A 16675-nucleotide genomic window follows, 5' to 3' on the forward strand; every position below is an offset into this window, starting at 1 on the left:
CAACTCCGTCTCATCCTCGCCCCCACAATGGCCACCAAGCTCCGCGGTGACTTCCGCACCGGAAAGAGGCTGAACATCAAGCGTATCATCCCCTACATCGCCTCCCAGTACAAGCGCGACAAGATCTGGATGCGCCGCTCTATCCCTTCGAAGCGTAACTACCAGATCATGCTGGCTGTCGACGACAGCAAGTCCATGCTGGAAAGTGGCAGTGGCCAGCTCGCCTTCGAGACCCTCGCCCTTGTTGCGAAGAGTCTGAGCATGCTGGAAGCCGGCGACCTGTGTGTCCTCGGCTTCGGTAACGAAGACCATGTTCGCGTCGCTCATGAGTTCGGAAAGCCCTTCTCCTCCGAGGCCGGCTCCCAGGTCTTCCAGCACTTCAGCTACCAGCAAACCGGTACCAATGTACGCAAGCTGATTGCCGATTCTATCGCTCTCTTCCGCGAGGCTCGCTGGAAGCGCTCGCCTGGCTCTGGCTCTGCCGATCTTTGGCAGCTTCAGTTGATTATCTCTGATGGTATCTGTGAAGACCATGATACTATTCGCCGTCTTATTAGACAGGCACTTGAGGAGCGCATCATGGTTGTCTTTATTATTGTCGATGCTGTTAAGGGTAGCTCTATCCTTGACCTGTCGCAGGCCAGCTTCGAGGCCGATCCTGGTTCTGGTGGTGAGATGAAGCTTAAGATGAAGCGTTACCTCGAGGACTTCCCCTTCCCTTACTACCTCGTTGTTCGTGATGTGAGGGAGTTGCCCTCTGTTTTGGCTACTGCACTCAAGCAGTGGTTCGCCGAAGTTGTGGATGTGTCGTCTTGATACTCCCAACAATTAAAAGGAGTTGGAATGGTCTATTTGGAGTTATTTTGTCACATTTTACGGCGTTGGGATGTTTTCCTTTTTTGTACATGATAGATTTTAAGAGACGTGATACATACATACATATCAGTTGAATGTACATTCTTCATATACTCAAATTCGCCTATGTCATTCCTACAAAATGGTATGGTATGGTATCTCAATGCTAATGCGCTTGACAAAAATTCCCCCCGAATGGCCTTACGTATGTTAAAACTACCATCCGTACTTGGATCCAGCTTCCTTCTTGTTTCTCCGACCTGTTGCAAAGCTTTCCTCCAATGCCTCCTTCTGAGAGCTTGCAACATTGAGCAATTGCTGGAGAGTATGCTTGCCCGGCGCAATAGAGCGCACAGGGTTGTGTTGTGTTCCGGCCAGCTCTCCTTGCGCCAGAACATGGTTTGACGCGTACTCCTCGTCTGTGTTGAAGGTACGGACCTGTGACTGGGACGGTATGGCATTCCGACCGAAGAGCTGGCGTCTTTCGGCTTTGGACAAGTTCAGATCGTTGGCAATGCTGTCCAAGGATGATGTAGGATTGGTTGATACTGTTGCTGTTGAATGCCCAACGGCAATTGGTGCGGGTTCGGCGAGTACTGGATCAGCTGCCGATACTTCTTCGCCTTCGGCGTTGTATACCAGTGGCTGGTAGGTGGCTGATGGTCCAGGTGCCGGGGCTGGCTGGGAAGTGGCCTCATCGGTGGATAGAGAGAAGAGACTGACTTTGGGTTTTGGTGGCGGTGGCGCAGGTGCAGGGGTAGGGGCTTGCTGTAGAGGTTGAGCAGACTTCGACGCTGCTGCTGATGAGGAGGGAGTTGGTTGTTCAGCAATCTTGGTTGTCTTTCTCTTCTTTTGAGGTCGTCCGACGGACAACGGCCGGAACATCATCGGATTTCCTTGCAATTTGACCTCCGCTGGGGTTTTCACTGTCTCCGCCAATGCATCTGGTGCAGTGTCGGGGTTTGAATTGCTGGGTGCAGATGTGGTGTCCTCCGCATCTCCCGCTATATTTTCGAATGCGTAATCATTCTTCATCTCCGCATCTGCTGTGCGATCAAATCCAGGGCCTGCTCCTGTCTTGAGACTAAACGCTTTTCGTGTTGTCGCCACTGGTGCTTTCTTTTCGAGTGTTCGTTTCGGCGCTGGAAGGAAAGCGTTGAATCCCGACAGGCCTCCTCCTCCACCTAACCGAGCCTTTTTGCGCGGACCATCTTCGGTGTCATCGCCGGATGGGTGCTCAGGTTTGATTTCTGGAATTGCGACGCGGATCTTGCCCGAGTCGCTGCGCTCGACATGAAACCCAGTTTTGGAGCCGAGTGTCTTTGCCTTGCTAATCTGGGGCGCAGGTGCGGGTGTAGTATCTGGCTCAGCGTCTGAGCCTTCAGAGTCAGTGTAGCTTACTAGCGCCATGGTGGGAAGAGTTACGTTGGGGTTGTTGTTGTTTCCTTGGGATTTGAGCGATCGGAGTTGGCGACAAGTTAAATTATCTTCTGCCTGTCCCCTCAGGCATCAATATATTACATAAGCACATCATCCGAATCTCGATTCGGAGAATGTGGAAAAGGAAAAAAGAGACATTACAGAGTGGACTAGGGGACGGGATGGAATGGACCAAAGAGAAAATATCTCCGAAAACACATAAAACACATAAAACAGCATTTCGACAGTGAAACACCAAGGGATGATCGCATCACTTTGTAACGTCATCGCATCCGGGTTCTCCGCTATGGAGATTAATAGGATCATACATTGGGCAATGGTGTTCATAGACATTTATAGTTAGAGAATTGAGTCATGATTGATAGATTGATATCTGAGATATGTCGTAGTTGAGGGATTGTATATGTAGATCAGTCAAAATCCGAGTAATTCGAAGGAATATAGGAATACTAATAATGATATAAGATCAGATTAGTAGTGTAATAGAGTAATAGAGTAATAGTAGAGACTAAAATCAACCCAACGGATCAACATAATAGACTTCTAAGTAGATAGATAAGCTTAATAGAGGTTGTTTAAGATGTTAATAGAATGGAAGTCCAATGTCAAATGCATAATGAAAGATCAATGCGTCATTCTGCCCGCTGCCCCTCCCCACTTAATCCGGACCTCCCATTCCAGCTTTCTTTCCACCCTTCACCACCCGACCCCCCCAATGGCCCCAAAGCCTGTCTAATCTTCTCTCCATGCCGAGTCTAGGAGGTTTACTCAAGAAGAGGCGAACGAAGGATTCGCAAGATCTAGGGAAACCAGATTCTCAGAACCACGACGGTTCAGGCGCATCCATGCAACCCGCTTCACACGCTTCGCCCCAGCATACGGGTACGGCTACAGGTACACACGAAAATGCCGCCAGTATCGATCACATTATAAATCAGGAGCAGTCGAAGCAGGAGCGTGTAACAAAGGGGAAGTACTCTCAGGAGGACTTTGAGCTTCAGCGCACTTTGGGGACGGGGAGCTTCGGCCGTGTCCACCTGGTGCAATCTAACCACAATCATCGCTTCTATGCGATGAAAGTGTTAAAGAAGGCCCAGGTGGTCAAGATGAAACAAATTGAGCACACAAATGACGAGCGCCGCATGCTAAACCGGGTCCGCCATCCATTCCTTGTTACATTGTGGGGAACTTGGCAGGATGCCCGAAACCTCTATATGGTCATGGACTTTGTGGAGGGAGGTGAATTGTTCAGCCTCCTACGCAAGTCACAAGTGAGTGACCCATGACCACTTCCTTCGGTCTTGTGTGTGTGTGAAACAAAGAACTCATCTGTCATTAGCGATTCCCGAACCCAGTGGCCAAATTCTATGCCGCGGAGGTTACCCTAGCGTTGGAGTATTTACACGCACATCAAATCATCTATCGTGATTTGAAGCCAGAAAATCTTCTTTTGGACCGGCACGGTCACCTGAAGATCACGGATTTTGGATTTGCTAAAGATGTGCCGGATATTACTTGGACACTTTGTGGTACCCCCGACTACCTAGCACCCGAGGTTGTCTCTTCCAAGGGATACAACAAATCAGTTGACTGGTAAGCTTGCTTTCAATGCTTCCGTCGAATTTTGTTCTAACTGTCCCAAGGTGGTCATTGGGAATCTTAATCTTTGAAATGCTGTGTGGATTCACTCCTTTCTGGGACAGTGGATCCCCAGTCAAGATTTATGAGAATATCTTGCGCGGTAAAGTCAAGTATCCTCCATACTTGCACTCCGACGCAGTCGATCTGCTCTCTCAGTTGATCACATCCGACCTCACCAAGCGCCTCGGCAACTTGCACGGCGGCCCGGGTGATGTCAAGAACCATGCTTGGTTCGCCGAGGTCACTTGGGACCGACTAGCTCGTAAGGATATTGACGCGCCATATATCCCACCCATTCGCGGTGGACAAGGCGACGCAAGCCAATACGACAAGTACCCGGAAGAGACAGAGCACTATGGCCAGGAAGGAGAAGATCCGTATGTACTTGTCTCCACGCCATCCGCACACCTGACTAACTCGTTCCAGATATGGTCACCTTTTCCCCGACTTCTAAGGTGCTTGTATGATTTTATGACGCGACGAAAAGTCCTCTGGGGGAGGGCCGGAACTGATTGACCCCGGGAGGAGTCGTGAAAACCAGGCGCCATTATATGAAAACCATATTTCTTCTATATGCACATCATTTTTCTTAGCAATTACAATCGAATTTTTGTGTTTTTTTTTTTTCTCAATTGCCTGCTCGATGTACAAATGGATTCGCCGTGAACCCTGTTCCATTCCCAATCTCTCCAACCACTGGGGCACAAAAAGCCACGCCCATATTATACACGGGCTACCAGGCCGCTTCTATCGTACAGTAGTTCATTCACAGAGGTCTGTGTCTCTTTTGCTTCTTGTTTCGTCCTTCATCTTCCGATTTGACGATGGATCAGATTTAGCCCAGGATTCCGCTGCCGCCCTCGGGCATGCCGGTAGCCATGGAGGCAATGGCAGCAGCGTCCTGACCACCCATACGCTTGGTCTCCGCGCCGACACGGGCAATGTAGGTCTTGCTTGTGGTGTTCCACATGGCGATGTACTTCTCCATGCAGCTAGACAAGCAGGTGTTCTCCTTGGCCGAGAGCGAGGTTCCGGGGGTGGGAACACAGGCCTTGAAGCAGTGCTTGTTGATTTTCTGAGGTTGTTGTCAGTTCGTTGCCGGATTTGGATATCAAGGGTGGTGACGTACTCCGATCAGGGAGCGGGCGTTCGACATGGCTGCCTCCTGCTGGAGCTGGCGCATGACAGCTGCCTTGATCTCCTCGGAGGTCTGAATGGGAGCGGCGGAGCCGGAACCGAAAAGCGACGACATTATGAAGGAGTGAGATGGGTGGAAAAGGTGTAAATGAGATGGAGTTGAATTGGATCGAATCGAAGAAAGTCGGCGGACTTCAGGATCTGAGGTGCATAGGTGTGGCTGGTGTATTTGCTGCGCCACATCCGATGTGGACACCTTAGCATAACAAGCTGTATACTTCACCTCCTTGTCTCCGCGCCTCAAGAACTTCGTCTATTCACTCTTTGCTGTCGCTTTTACTCGACTTTTTTTACGGCTTCTTTTCTTCTCTCCTACTCGCTGGGTTTTCGGGTCCTGGTGACACCGTGCCCCGTTCATCCCACCTCCAGTCTATCCTTGAAACATTCTGGGTCCCCCTCCATTGAGCCCTAATACAATTCAACAATGCGTCTCCCGTCTATTTCGTCACTTCTCTGCTTCGCGGGCCTGGTCGCCTTACCCGTGAATGCCTATGACGACCCAAATATCAAAAGCATCCCCGTATGTGCTCAATGTTGACTCGATTCCAAGCCGAGGTACTGACTTTGGACGTCTGTTAGCTTCGCACCCACAGCCTCTCTCCGGTATGATTATATCCTGAGCCCAACTTGTCTGCGACTTCCGAAAACAGACTACGCATAGCTCGTGCTCCGAGGAGGAATATCAGTATTGACCACCATTAACAGCCATACCTCGATTCGGATTTCCAAAGCCGCTGGTTCGACTTCGGAGGAGATACAGTAATCCGCGCTGACAAGTAAGGATACTCTGATGTTCGGGTAGAATTTCTCATGACCGCCAATGCTGATTTTCGTCTTTATATTCAGATACGTCCGCCTCACGGCTGACCGGCCATCGCAGCAAGGATGGATCTCTTCCCGCGTGCCTCTGACCGCAACCAATTGGCAGGTAAATACAAACACGCCGCAAATCAAATTGCGCGCCAAAAGCTCACGTATATCCCTACTAGATTGAGCTCGAGTTCGAGATTCACGGCTCCGGCAACTTGCATGGTGATGGATTTGCGCTCTGGCTCACCAAGGAGCGTGCCACGCAGGGTCCTGTCTTCGGTTCGACGGATAGATTCGAGGGTCTTGGTATTTTCTTCGATACCTATAAGAACAATCGCCCCGGTGTCTCGTTCCCCTACGTCATGGCCATGATGGGTGATGGGCAGACCACCTACGACCAGGCGCATGACGGCAAGGCGAACGAGCTAGCCGGTTGCTCTGTGAGTTAAATTGATTAACAGTTTTTTTTTCTTTCTTTCTCTTGGATATGCCTCTAACAGTCCACAGGCTCGTGGTCTCCGCAGCGCCCCCGTCCCCACCAAAGCCCGCCTAACCTACTTCCAGGACAAGTCTTTGTCCCTGGAGCTGCAGTACAAGGCCGAAGACACATGGACCGAGTGCTTCAGTCTTTCCGCTGAGGATTCCAACATCGCCATTCCCTCCGTCGCATACTTGGGTCTCTCTGCCGAGACCGGCGAGCTGAGCGACAACCACGACATCGTCTCCCTCAAGGCTGAGAACCTATACTCCCTTAACCGTAGCAATAACAACAAGGGCAAGACCACGGAAGACCGGTCCAAGGGCCGTGCTCGTCCCTCCTCCAAGCCTGTCAAGGAGAAGAGTAGCTGGTCTTGGTTCCTCTTCAAGACCGTTCTGTTCTTCGCCGTTATTGTCGGTGGTTACTTTGGCTGGACGATCTACCGGACCAAGGCCCGGTCATCGCGTTTCTAAATTTACGTTGCATGGATATTTGGCAAGGCACGGAATTTAAGCCTTTCTTCTGTGCGATTCAAGTTGGTCTTTGGGTTTGCCCCAGTTTCTTTCTGTCTGACGAAAAGGATCTTGCATACATAGCCCGTTTGAAGCTCTTCTGTTTATTCTGATCTACAATAGTTCTTGTTTTCTTTTCTGTTCATCCTTGAAATGAATTAAAGTCATGATCATTCAACAGAAAAAGCTCGATAGTATGCAGCGTGCCGCTCGGGGTATCAATAGTACAAGTAAAAAATCAAGACGCCACCTCGTCACTTCTGCCGTTCTCTCTCCTCATTCCACAAGCGGTCCACAATCTGGAAAACCTCCGTGACACTGCGCATCACAACATCATCAATCCCCAACGCACCATACCGATGCTGAATCTTATCAGGATGCCATCGAATGCGCTCCGTCTTAAGCGTACCCATTAACTCCGCCGGCGCCGGAGCATGCCGCATAAACTCCTCAACAGCCGTCGGTCGAACATCAACCCTCTTCCCAGAGCGAACAGGCCAGAAGATCAAATTGCGCAGCGACTTGGTAGTAGACTCCCCCGCAGCCTTCCCGATAGTCTCCCAGCTCTCCAAATACTCAGCCCAAGGCGCTCCCCACACATCTTTAGCTTTCTTGCGCTCCGCGCCTCGTCGTAGACTTTCATCCATTGCGCGCTCAAACGCCTCCCTCTCAAACTGCGCATTCCGCTGAGTCTCCTCCTTCCTTCTCTGCTGTCGCTCAGCACGCAGACGCTCCTGTTCCGCAAGCATGCCTTCCCGCGTCCGCTCCCACATCCGTCGACGGACGTAATCAACGTATTCTTCCTCGGTCATTCCCTCCAGCTCGCCCTCCGGTTCTCGTTGGACATCCGGCACCCGGTAATTGTGGATTGGCTGGCCGTACACGGATTCCCAGTACGCTGCGCCTTCGTCGTCGCCCATGGCGTCGAAGAGTGATTCTCGGAATGCGTCTCTGTTTGAACTGAAGGGATATCCACCTGTCGGGTCGGGAAACTCGGGTTTCTTCTTCTCCTCGCGATGGCGCCGCTTGGAGGATTCGCGGTCTGGTGTCCGTGATCTATGACGGCGGTGGGTTCGTTTCCGATGGGGGCGACTGCCATCTTTGAAGCGCAATGGCCGGATGTGACTTGCGTTGGGGTCGTGGTATTCTTTGGAATCCTCCGCAGGTTTGGTGGGTTGAGGGTGCTCTGCGGGACGGGATGTTTTAGGCCCCTCAGTCGGTGTGGGGTTTGGGTATTCCATTGTGAATATACTTCAGTTGGAAAAGAGGCTCCAGTCGGCGAATCTCATTGTTTGGGAGTTGAGTAAAGCAATCAGATGAATGTTTAGGGAGTTGAGTAGAGTATCGGGCGGAGCTCCGGTCTGGAAAGCGCGGAGCGGAGATAACGTGCCTTAATCAGCTTATCTCCACATGACTAAGGTTTCCTAGGGTACTAACTAAAATGGGTTAGTCTTTTGTATTACATACTAGTCTTCCTCCGCCCCACCCACTTTACCCTATCAAAAATTCCGCTCCGTCTTTTCTCAAATCCCCCATTATAGATGGTTGTTGATGCTGAGTGCCTTATTCTGCACCGCTTTTTACACCGCTCTATACAGTGCATGGTAAATTTATTGATACTACAGCTGTCAAAAATGAAGCTTCTCACCTCCATACAAATAAATACTAGTATCTCCATGTTTTCTGGCGGTCGCAGGTGCTGGAAAATGAAGCTTTTCGCCTCCATACAAATAAATACTAGTATCTCCATGTTTTCTGGCGGTCGCAGGTGCTGGAAAATGAAGCTTTTCGCCTCCATACAAATAAATACTAGTATCTCCATGTTTTCTGGCGGTCGCAGGTGCTGGAAAATGAAGCTTTTCGCCTCCATACAAATAAATACTAGTATCTCCATGTTTTCTGGCGGTCGCAAGTCCAAAAATGAAGCTTTTCACCGGGTTCTGCCAGCTAGATATCCACTAATAAAAGCTAGCCGTGCCAAGCACCAACACCAGATAGCCATTTTTCACTAGATAGCCAAATTCCAATTTTATGTATCTTTTGTATGACTTTCCCATACAAAAGGTACCTAGACACCCCGTAAACATAACATGCATTTTCTCAGCACTCGAACTAGCTAAAGTAATAGAAAGTGTACGAATATATATTAAAAGTCTAGCTTAATTAGTTGAATGGTAGTAATTATAAATTCTTAGTATCTAATATAAAATTTTAACCTAACAACCTGACAATCTGACAAACCTGACAAACCTGGCAAACCTGCCAAACCTGCCAAACCTGCCAAACCCCGTGATTCCAGTGCTCCAATACTAAAAGAGTGCAGCTATACCTTTTAGCACACCACGTAGACCACCAACTCCAAATCCGACAAACCTGACAAACCTGACAACCTGACCACTAATCGTGGCACGGCCCACCAACACTTACCAGGTGTTGGTGGGCCCCACCGGATAGCAAATTCCCAGCGGATAACAAATTTCCAAATTAAGTATCTTTTGTATGGCAACTTCATACAAAGGGTACATAAACACGATATAGTCATAACCCCAATTTTCTCAACCCTCAAAATAGTTGGGAAAAATATAGGAAGATATACATAGTGTAAATAAGGCCTCAATTACTTAGTGATAATTCTAGTAAATTTTATAATGCATGTGTGGAGTAAGAGAATGGTTCATCTTTTACATACAAATTCTTATGTATGGTGATTTCTGAAATGTCTCCTACACTTCCATACTATATATTTAGAATTAATTATAGTAGTAGATCCGTTAAGCCCGATTTATTTTAATAACCTGTCTATTTAATTTTTTTTAAGCTAGTCTGCTCGTTTAGAGAGTTGAGGTTATAACTATATCGCGTTTATGTACCTTTTGTATGGAGTTGCCATATAAAGGATACTTCATTGGAAATTTGCTATCCCGCTGGGAATTTGCTATCCGGTGGGGCCCACCACCACCTACCTGATCTGCGGTCACGGGGGGTTCCGAGCTTCTTCCTTCTTTACCCTCCCCCCTCCACAACACCGGGTAGGTGGTGGTGGGCCGTGCCACGATTACTGCGCCGACTTACTATGACGAACAGGTCTACAAGCTTAGTAATCGATTATGACAAAGCAACGATGATGATAAGAACGATAACGTATAACGTCAGTCGTGACACTTACCTATACTTCTATTACCTTTAAGCATATATATTCCTTCCGTTATATCCGGCTTCTTAGCTGTATAGTCCGGGCCTATCTATTATTTAGCGACGGTACGCTATATAGGGAGACGGTATAAATATCCTTAATATTAGAGGGTAGTGTTACGAGTCAGCCTATCCTATATATATGAGAGTGCGGTTCCAGGAAGTGTCCTGGAATTCTGGTCTTTTGCTCCTAGCGCAGCGGGTGGCTTGTGACAGGTAGAAGAGCAATTGGCTAATCTATGAAATTTCCACTATAGGAAGACTCAAGAGGCTTATATTATCTCTAGGTCCATTGAAAATTCAACATATATTCTTCCTAAAGTATAGCAAGGGATGGGGCCGCGTAAACCTTGTATGTATATAAATACGTAACTATAAAATACTTTTCTATGTATAATGTAAATCGTACATTTAGAAGGGAGAGATTTTTTTTTTCTTTTGCAAATAAATCATTATAAGGCTAAGTTACTCCGTACAGGAAGGTGAAATTGTAAAATTCCCAGCGCGGTGGTCCATCGGCAGACTTTCCAGCCAGGCGAGGGTCTTTCTGTGGTCTAAAACCACAGAGCCATCAGTTTCCAGGGGCAGGTCAAGCTTGTGGTCATTGTGTCTATCAATCGAAAGATCCGTTAGATAAAGTTTGAGACTTGTTGTTTTGGATCCAGTGCTGCATCTGCGTTCAACTTTCGATACGCATCCGAGGCCCCTACTTCGACCGTGATGTGATTGGCCATTCATTATCGCGTCCTGGAACGGGTTGCATAATGGAAAACGACTCGTCGGTCTCCTTTAAAGAGAACATGCCTTGGATAGTTTTAGACCCTACCGGGTAGATCGACTGAGGCAGTCCTATATCGCGCACCGCATGCATCACTGCGCAATTTAGGCCGCGTGAGGCTGTTTGATGAGCACCAGTCACGAGCTTTATGATCATAGATCGAGTGTCCTGGTTAAACCTCTATTGAGTAGATCTCAAAGAAAGCTTTTCCGCAGTGGACGGTGGAACATTCCTGAAATGTAGGTATTTCACCACCTCGATAGGAATTTTTTTCTGCTGTTCTATGATCCTTCGAATAGCGCTGACCGGACCCGATGGCTTCGAATGTGTCAGCGGGTAGTGCCTCGAAGCACTCGACGTCGGGGGAGTCCGAGTAATTTGACATGACTGAATCTCTGGCCCCGGCAGGAGTTGAGGTGAGGTTCTCTGACTTTGACGTTAACGTCAGATTTAGAAAATCCTGAAGAAAACCACTCTCCTTTGCCTATACAAACCGGGTATTGTGGAATAACTGTAGGATCTCCTGCTGCAGCTTCTTGTCGGCGGCTGCGAAGCGCGTTAGGTGCGTTTCGGTCTCCTCCCCCCCCTAGTCGGTCATAAGGACAGACGTTAGCGCACCTCGTAGATATGGCATAGGTCGCGTGCCGAATGACTGTCACTGGGTTCATACCGAGGACGTGGCGTTGGAGTTGGGCGGATTCGGCGAGGGCTCGTCCACATGCTCGTATATTGATCATCTCGGAGTCTCAGCTTGACAAAATAGCCTATATAAGATGAAATTGATCATGATGGGTAATATGAATGGATTCAGAAGTAACTAAGAAACGATCTGAACTCTGTCGTGCCTCTCTGGGTCGGGCTCACGACAAAACAGACACAAAACTCCAAGAGAAAGAGAATAAAGACCAATTGACCATAGACCAAACCAAACGAGGGCCCGGGGGTGAGGGAGCATGGGTATATTGATAGAAACCCCCCCCGCCGAAAGACAAGAATCAACAGAAAACAACACCAACCAATCCAAAGCCAAAGACAAAGACCAAACCGCAGTACATCTATGTGTACTGTCTGAGCAGCAGGCCTGTGCGAGGAAGAGGGTGAGCGAATCCACCATCCCGGCCGGTTCCGGGGTAGGTGATTGGAATAAGGAAACAACATGAGTACATTGAGCCGACGGCGAGGTAAAATGGAAGGCGGAGGCCCCGTGTGCCCCCGTGGTGCCATGAACTCAACCCGAGTTCTGGAATTTGGCTTCTGGATGTAGGGCTTTCCCTCCGAACCCAGAAGTTCGGCCTGCGGGCTGTCGCAAATGATTGCTAGGCGAGGGTGGGCTTCTCGTCATTCACAGTATCGTTATTGTTTTGGAGGGGGGGTGGTAGTGGTGCCATCGGTGGTGGTGGTGGTTCCTAGAGAGACATTCTTGGTTAGTATTGGTGACACTCCCACAAGCGCTTCTCGTGTTACTCACTCTTCTTCTTCTCTTCCAAATATTCCGCGCTCATTATCATTTGGGGGTTGTTTAACCGCACCTGCAGTGCAGTTACTCACCCTTCCAGAACCTCCACCACGGAGGTCTCTGTGCCCTCTTCTCCTCCTCGTATTCTGCCCTGATAATCATCTGTGGGTCCTTTAACCGGACCTGGAGGGCGTGGAACCTACGCATATATCTATTAGAACGATGGATACAGCAAGAGAGGGCAAATCAGACTCCAGGGTATACATACCAGACAATCCAGACAACAGTCCCCAAAACCAAACCCAGCGCCAACATCCCAAGGAGGCCACCGATTAATTGGCCTTTCCAGGCCTTTGGGTCGGGACAGATGGGACAAACAAGACAAGTTCCATTTGATGCCATTTTGATGATCATTTGCGAGTCTTTTAGTCGGACCTGCAGCGCGTGGAACCTGCGTATATATCTATTAGAACGATGGATATAGCAAGAGAGGGCAACTCAGAGTATACATACCGGATAATCCACACCATAGTCCACAAACCCATCCCAAGGAGGCCATCGATTAATTGGCCTTTCCAGGCCTTTGGGTCGGGACAGGCGGAGCAAACAGGACAAGTTCTGTTGGATGCCATTTTGATGTGGTTTATGAGATAGTTTAAGATTTGGAGGCCTGGGGGGGGGATGGCTTACTTATATACCCAGAGGCACGCTCTTTCCTTCAGATCATTAGCTGTAACTTCGCATAACTACCTCCTGCCAAAAGAAATCTATAAAAACGGAAACAACAGTCTATAAAGATTCAATTCAGATTCACTTCAAATTCACTTCAAATTCAATTCACTTTAGAAGTCCCAATACCTACATAATACATCGTGTGGGAGGTTATTCAATATGAAGGATGACACTTGGACGGGGAATATTGTAGTCAATGACAATGGCTTGTCATACGGAGTAGCTTTGTTTGCAATGGCCTATTTGCACACGGTACAATCACCTTTATGCATTATCGCTGCCCTCAATGTTGTATAGGAAAGCCGGAAATATACCTCCACATACATACATGTACCGGATAACGGTCAAATCATCAAGACCCTCCAGAAACATTCTAGATCCGCATCCTAGCATACCCATACCGACACCCATCATGAAGTCTCAGGTCCGTATTCCCATCCGTAGCATCATACAGCCCATTATTAATGCCATCGACGTCTAAAGCGACTTCGTATCTTTTGAGCCCAACCAGCGGACGACGTAATCTAACTGGCTTTCCTGTCTCGTCTATTCTTATCCGCTCGGTGCAGATCGATGGGTGTATGGCGATCAGTAGTCCGCATGTTATAGCGAACCCGATCCAGAGACATGCTTTGCCGACTATTGGGAGGTAGTCGGTTATCCAGGCAAAAGTGAATGATCCGATGAAGGTGTATGAGTAGAAGAATAGTTTGTAGTATGGGATTGTGTAGTATATGTTGTATGGCTTTCGGGGGCGCTCGTCGTGAGATTTGTTAGGGAGTAGGCGGGTGTTGTCTGACATATTTTGATCAAAATATCTTTGGGGAGATAGACGGGGGAATGTCAATAGACTAAGAGGGAGGAAAGAGAAGACCAAGTTAAGAAACGTCCTTGGGGGGCGGAGCAACGATCAGCAAACAACGGGCCGTTTTCACTACACAATTTTCCGGTGAAAGGGGGCCAGACTATATTGTCATCAGGCAGTCCATCACATCTTCATATGATCCTGTGCTAAATAGAAAAATCTATAGCAGACACGCTATAAACTATGTAGGCTTTATCAGGTATTTGCTCCTATCTAGATGATCATCTTATTGGCGCTTCAGGTAATGCTGGTTAAATTCCGTGGGCTTCCTTAATCCGCAAACCAACAGTATATGGAAAATGTATGGGCAACCGCTGGGATACAGATTGGGGGGGGATGCAAAGATAACTTATAAAAGGTCCCTCGTCCCTCGTCTCTTCAAATGCATAGCAATATCATCCTCTCTATCCTCTATTTTAGCGGCCATAATTAATAAGCAAAATGCATCCATAAGCGATCTATAAAAAGTCCAGTATTTAATATAACGATCCTGATCTTTAACAGATGTTAGTGGTTTATTTGTCTCCACTAGCTTAGGCATTCCAAGAGTATTCGGAGAAGCAAAGACCTGCGCAACATCTTCATCATCTGTTCATTGTTCCGAAGGGCCATCATTGAATACATGGAAGGAGTCCTAGTTGGATATTTGCCAATTCAATAGCCAAAATCATAAACTAACAACTAAAGCGTCTTCATTATCAAAGGACGTATTTACATTCCTTTCCCGTGATAGCTTGCGATCCAATAGCTTCCTCGTTATAGTAGAAATTGACATCTTCCATTCAGATGTAGACAAACAGACATGAGTTGTTGTCTTGGAATGCGTGATAGTATGTCTATTGAGCTAATAGGGGACCTACTACATCCTAAGATAGTAAGATAGGAGCCCTGTTTTAAAAAGATTACCCTCCCTAGTCAGAATCCTGTCAATGTATATATTCAAACTAGTAATTTTGACGTTTTATTTCATCCAAATACACTTACAATTGGCGTAGATGGTCTACTCCTGACTCCTAGGGGATAGGCGAATATGGTAGTTAAGGAGCCCCGAGGAGAGGCGATACATCTACATATACTAAATAGATATCGTATTTAAGTAGTCAAGCAACCCATTATTTTTAGCAAATAATTCTCCAGCAAAGTAGAGCGGGACATTTTCAACCTTTCTTGTGAGTGAAACCCTTTTTAAAAGCTCGCTGCCACCGGGACATCTGAGACTCTGATTTCACCTGGGGCTCTGGTTCCAAAGGGCAAAAAAAGCAATTTGCTAAATGTTTAGTATGAGCCGAACGATCTTGTTTCAAAAGAGTTTCAAAATCCTTGCTCATCTCCTGCTTTGTTTTCTCTGGGAGCTCAAAGCCTCGAAAGCTAATGCAACATCCGCACTCTACAGTGCAATGGCCTCTGCCTTTTTTCCTTGTAGATAGATGCCTCTGTTCACAGCATCCACATTTCCGGCTACAACATCCACCTCGGTCAGAACAATCCTGGACCATTTCTTCACGCATAAACCATTTATCATCACGCCTCAAGCTATCATACATCTCTTTGGCCCCCAAGTGAAACCTGCACTCTGCTAGGTAAAGGGCGTACTCCCTTCTTGGATATTGCGCTTGAGTCTCTTTAAGCTGATTATTTGCGTTTTCAAATTCGGTCGTATCAGTGTTCTCATCAGACGTGATAGCTATAGCCTTTTGTAAGGCCGTAACCTTGCTGTGTAACTGTTCCTCACGCTGCGTTAGTTCACGTAGAGCGTGCTCGGCAAGAAATAACTCGATGAGCTTGGAGTCAAGGACATAGATTGACCCGCATCTCAGGCAGTCTGTATGATGGCTGTCAAAGACAAAGGTTTCGTGCGCACGCCTATTGATGAACCCCATGATCTTATCGTGTGGGCAGAAAGCCTAGAAGGTTAGTATAAATACCAGGTAGGAAAGGTTCAGTGGTGAGTACCTCTGTGATAATATGAAATCTCGATAGAATAGGTAAATGATATTAAAGAAGAAGGAATGGGAGACGAGATACACCCTTCGACACTAACCCAAAATAGATTAGTGGACGTTTGAATGTGGATGTAGTGTCTAATTATGACGGAATTAGATATCAGAACCGAAGACCTCATATATCTCATGCACCACGAAGGAAGGAGATATCGAAGAGGATAACTTCAGGAATTACATGAAGGATGAAAACGACAGACAAAGAAGGCAGGAGTACGGAAGGTATAGCGCTCAGGGTTATATGCACTTGTTTTATGCCTGATATCGATATTTATATATCCAATCTTCATCGACCATCCAAACAACTTACACTCCGTGCCGAGTACCAAACAACTGGCCAGGAAGAAGCAAACGATCTTGACATATGATAAGCATATGATAATTGTCGATCGTGACAAACTCGACGTGTAGTGGCGATGTTGCCCGACACTATGATGGGGGCCTATCGTGAGCTGCCCTTAGGAATTTTCATGAAATGCATTCCTATTCCTATTCCTAGGAGCCGGTCGATGATGTAGGTACGGATCGCCTTATGGAGGGCCTCAATATGGACCTTGTTCATACGGTCACTTCGGTTGATCTTGTAACGAGGGCCCTAGTCCGGGGCGGCGATGTGGATCTTGTTATCTTTGGTGATGACGAACCTAAGCCCCAGCAGGTCTTCTGGGCAGACGATGTCATCGGGGAGGAAGTCTGCTAGAACGTCGTTTATTGTGGCG

General features: G+C 47.6%; 8 protein-coding genes across 8 annotated transcripts; 3 read left to right on the forward strand and 5 right to left on the reverse strand.

Annotated features, from left to right (window-relative positions):
• Nucleotides 1-27: 27 nt before the first annotated feature.
• N7516_007677 (uncharacterized protein) lies at nucleotides 28-816 on the forward strand (the record flags this gene model as incomplete). Its single annotated transcript, XM_057220397.1, has 1 exon — nucleotides 28-816. One exon carries the CDS (start codon nucleotides 28-30, stop codon nucleotides 814-816), a length of 789 nt encoding a protein of 262 aa, XP_057074488.1.
• A 255-nt stretch (nucleotides 817-1071) lies between these two features.
• On the reverse strand, nucleotides 1072-2265 carry N7516_007678 (PRCC domain-containing protein; the record flags this gene model as incomplete). The annotated part of the gene is made up of 1 exon (XM_057220398.1): nucleotides 1072-2265. One exon carries the CDS (start codon nucleotides 2263-2265, stop codon nucleotides 1072-1074), a length of 1194 nt encoding a protein of 397 aa, XP_057074489.1.
• A 776-nt stretch (nucleotides 2266-3041) lies between these two features.
• On the forward strand, nucleotides 3042-4544 carry pkaC (cAMP-dependent protein kinase catalytic subunit pkaC; the record flags this gene model as incomplete). The annotated part of the gene is made up of 4 exons (XM_057220399.1): nucleotides 3042-3566; nucleotides 3635-3888; nucleotides 3939-4313; nucleotides 4363-4544. 4 exons carry the CDS (start codon nucleotides 3042-3044, stop codon nucleotides 4388-4390), a joined length of 1182 nt encoding a protein of 393 aa, XP_057074490.1. The 3' UTR covers nucleotides 4391-4544.
• Nucleotides 4545-4750: 206 nt separating this feature from the next.
• Nucleotides 4751-5226, reverse strand: tim13 (protein translocase subunit TIM13). The gene is made up of 2 exons (XM_057220400.1): nucleotides 5066-5226; nucleotides 4751-5011 (listed from the first exon to the last, which is right to left on the reverse strand). The coding sequence occupies exons 1-2, from the start codon at nucleotides 5186-5188 to the stop codon at nucleotides 4772-4774; spliced, it is 363 nt and encodes a 120-aa protein (XP_057074491.1). The 5' UTR covers nucleotides 5189-5226; the 3' UTR covers nucleotides 4751-4771.
• Nucleotides 5227-5557: 331 nt separating this feature from the next.
• N7516_007681 (legume-like lectin family protein) lies at nucleotides 5558-6894 on the forward strand (the record flags this gene model as incomplete). Its single annotated transcript, XM_057220401.1, has 6 exons — nucleotides 5558-5653; nucleotides 5713-5736; nucleotides 5839-5909; nucleotides 5980-6061; nucleotides 6123-6383; nucleotides 6451-6894. The coding sequence occupies 6 exons, from the start codon at nucleotides 5558-5560 to the stop codon at nucleotides 6892-6894; spliced, it is 978 nt and encodes a 325-aa protein (XP_057074492.1).
• Nucleotides 6895-7187: 293 nt separating this feature from the next.
• On the reverse strand, nucleotides 7188-8174 carry N7516_007682 (uncharacterized protein; the record flags this gene model as incomplete). Its single annotated transcript, XM_057220402.1, has 1 exon — nucleotides 7188-8174. The coding sequence occupies one exon, from the start codon at nucleotides 8172-8174 to the stop codon at nucleotides 7188-7190; it is 987 nt and encodes a 328-aa protein (XP_057074493.1).
• A 2657-nt stretch (nucleotides 8175-10831) lies between these two features.
• Nucleotides 10832-11640, reverse strand: N7516_007683 (uncharacterized protein; the record flags this gene model as incomplete). Its single annotated transcript, XM_057220403.1, has 4 exons — nucleotides 10832-11022; nucleotides 11210-11333; nucleotides 11398-11489; nucleotides 11574-11640. 4 exons carry the CDS (start codon nucleotides 11638-11640, stop codon nucleotides 10832-10834), a joined length of 474 nt encoding a protein of 157 aa, XP_057074494.1.
• An 803-nt stretch (nucleotides 11641-12443) lies between these two features.
• On the reverse strand, nucleotides 12444-12991 carry N7516_007684 (uncharacterized protein; the record flags this gene model as incomplete). The annotated part of the gene is made up of 3 exons (XM_057220404.1): nucleotides 12444-12558; nucleotides 12628-12810; nucleotides 12873-12991. The coding sequence occupies 3 exons, from the start codon at nucleotides 12989-12991 to the stop codon at nucleotides 12444-12446; spliced, it is 417 nt and encodes a 138-aa protein (XP_057074495.1).
• Nucleotides 12992-16675: the final 3684 nt, after the last annotated feature.

Source organism: Penicillium verrucosum (assembly GCF_028828655.1).
Source record: "Penicillium verrucosum strain IBT 35672 chromosome Unknown utg000002l_segment0_segment0, whole genome shotgun sequence".
Lineage (NCBI taxonomy): Eukaryota > Fungi > Ascomycota > Eurotiomycetes > Eurotiales > Aspergillaceae > Penicillium > Penicillium verrucosum.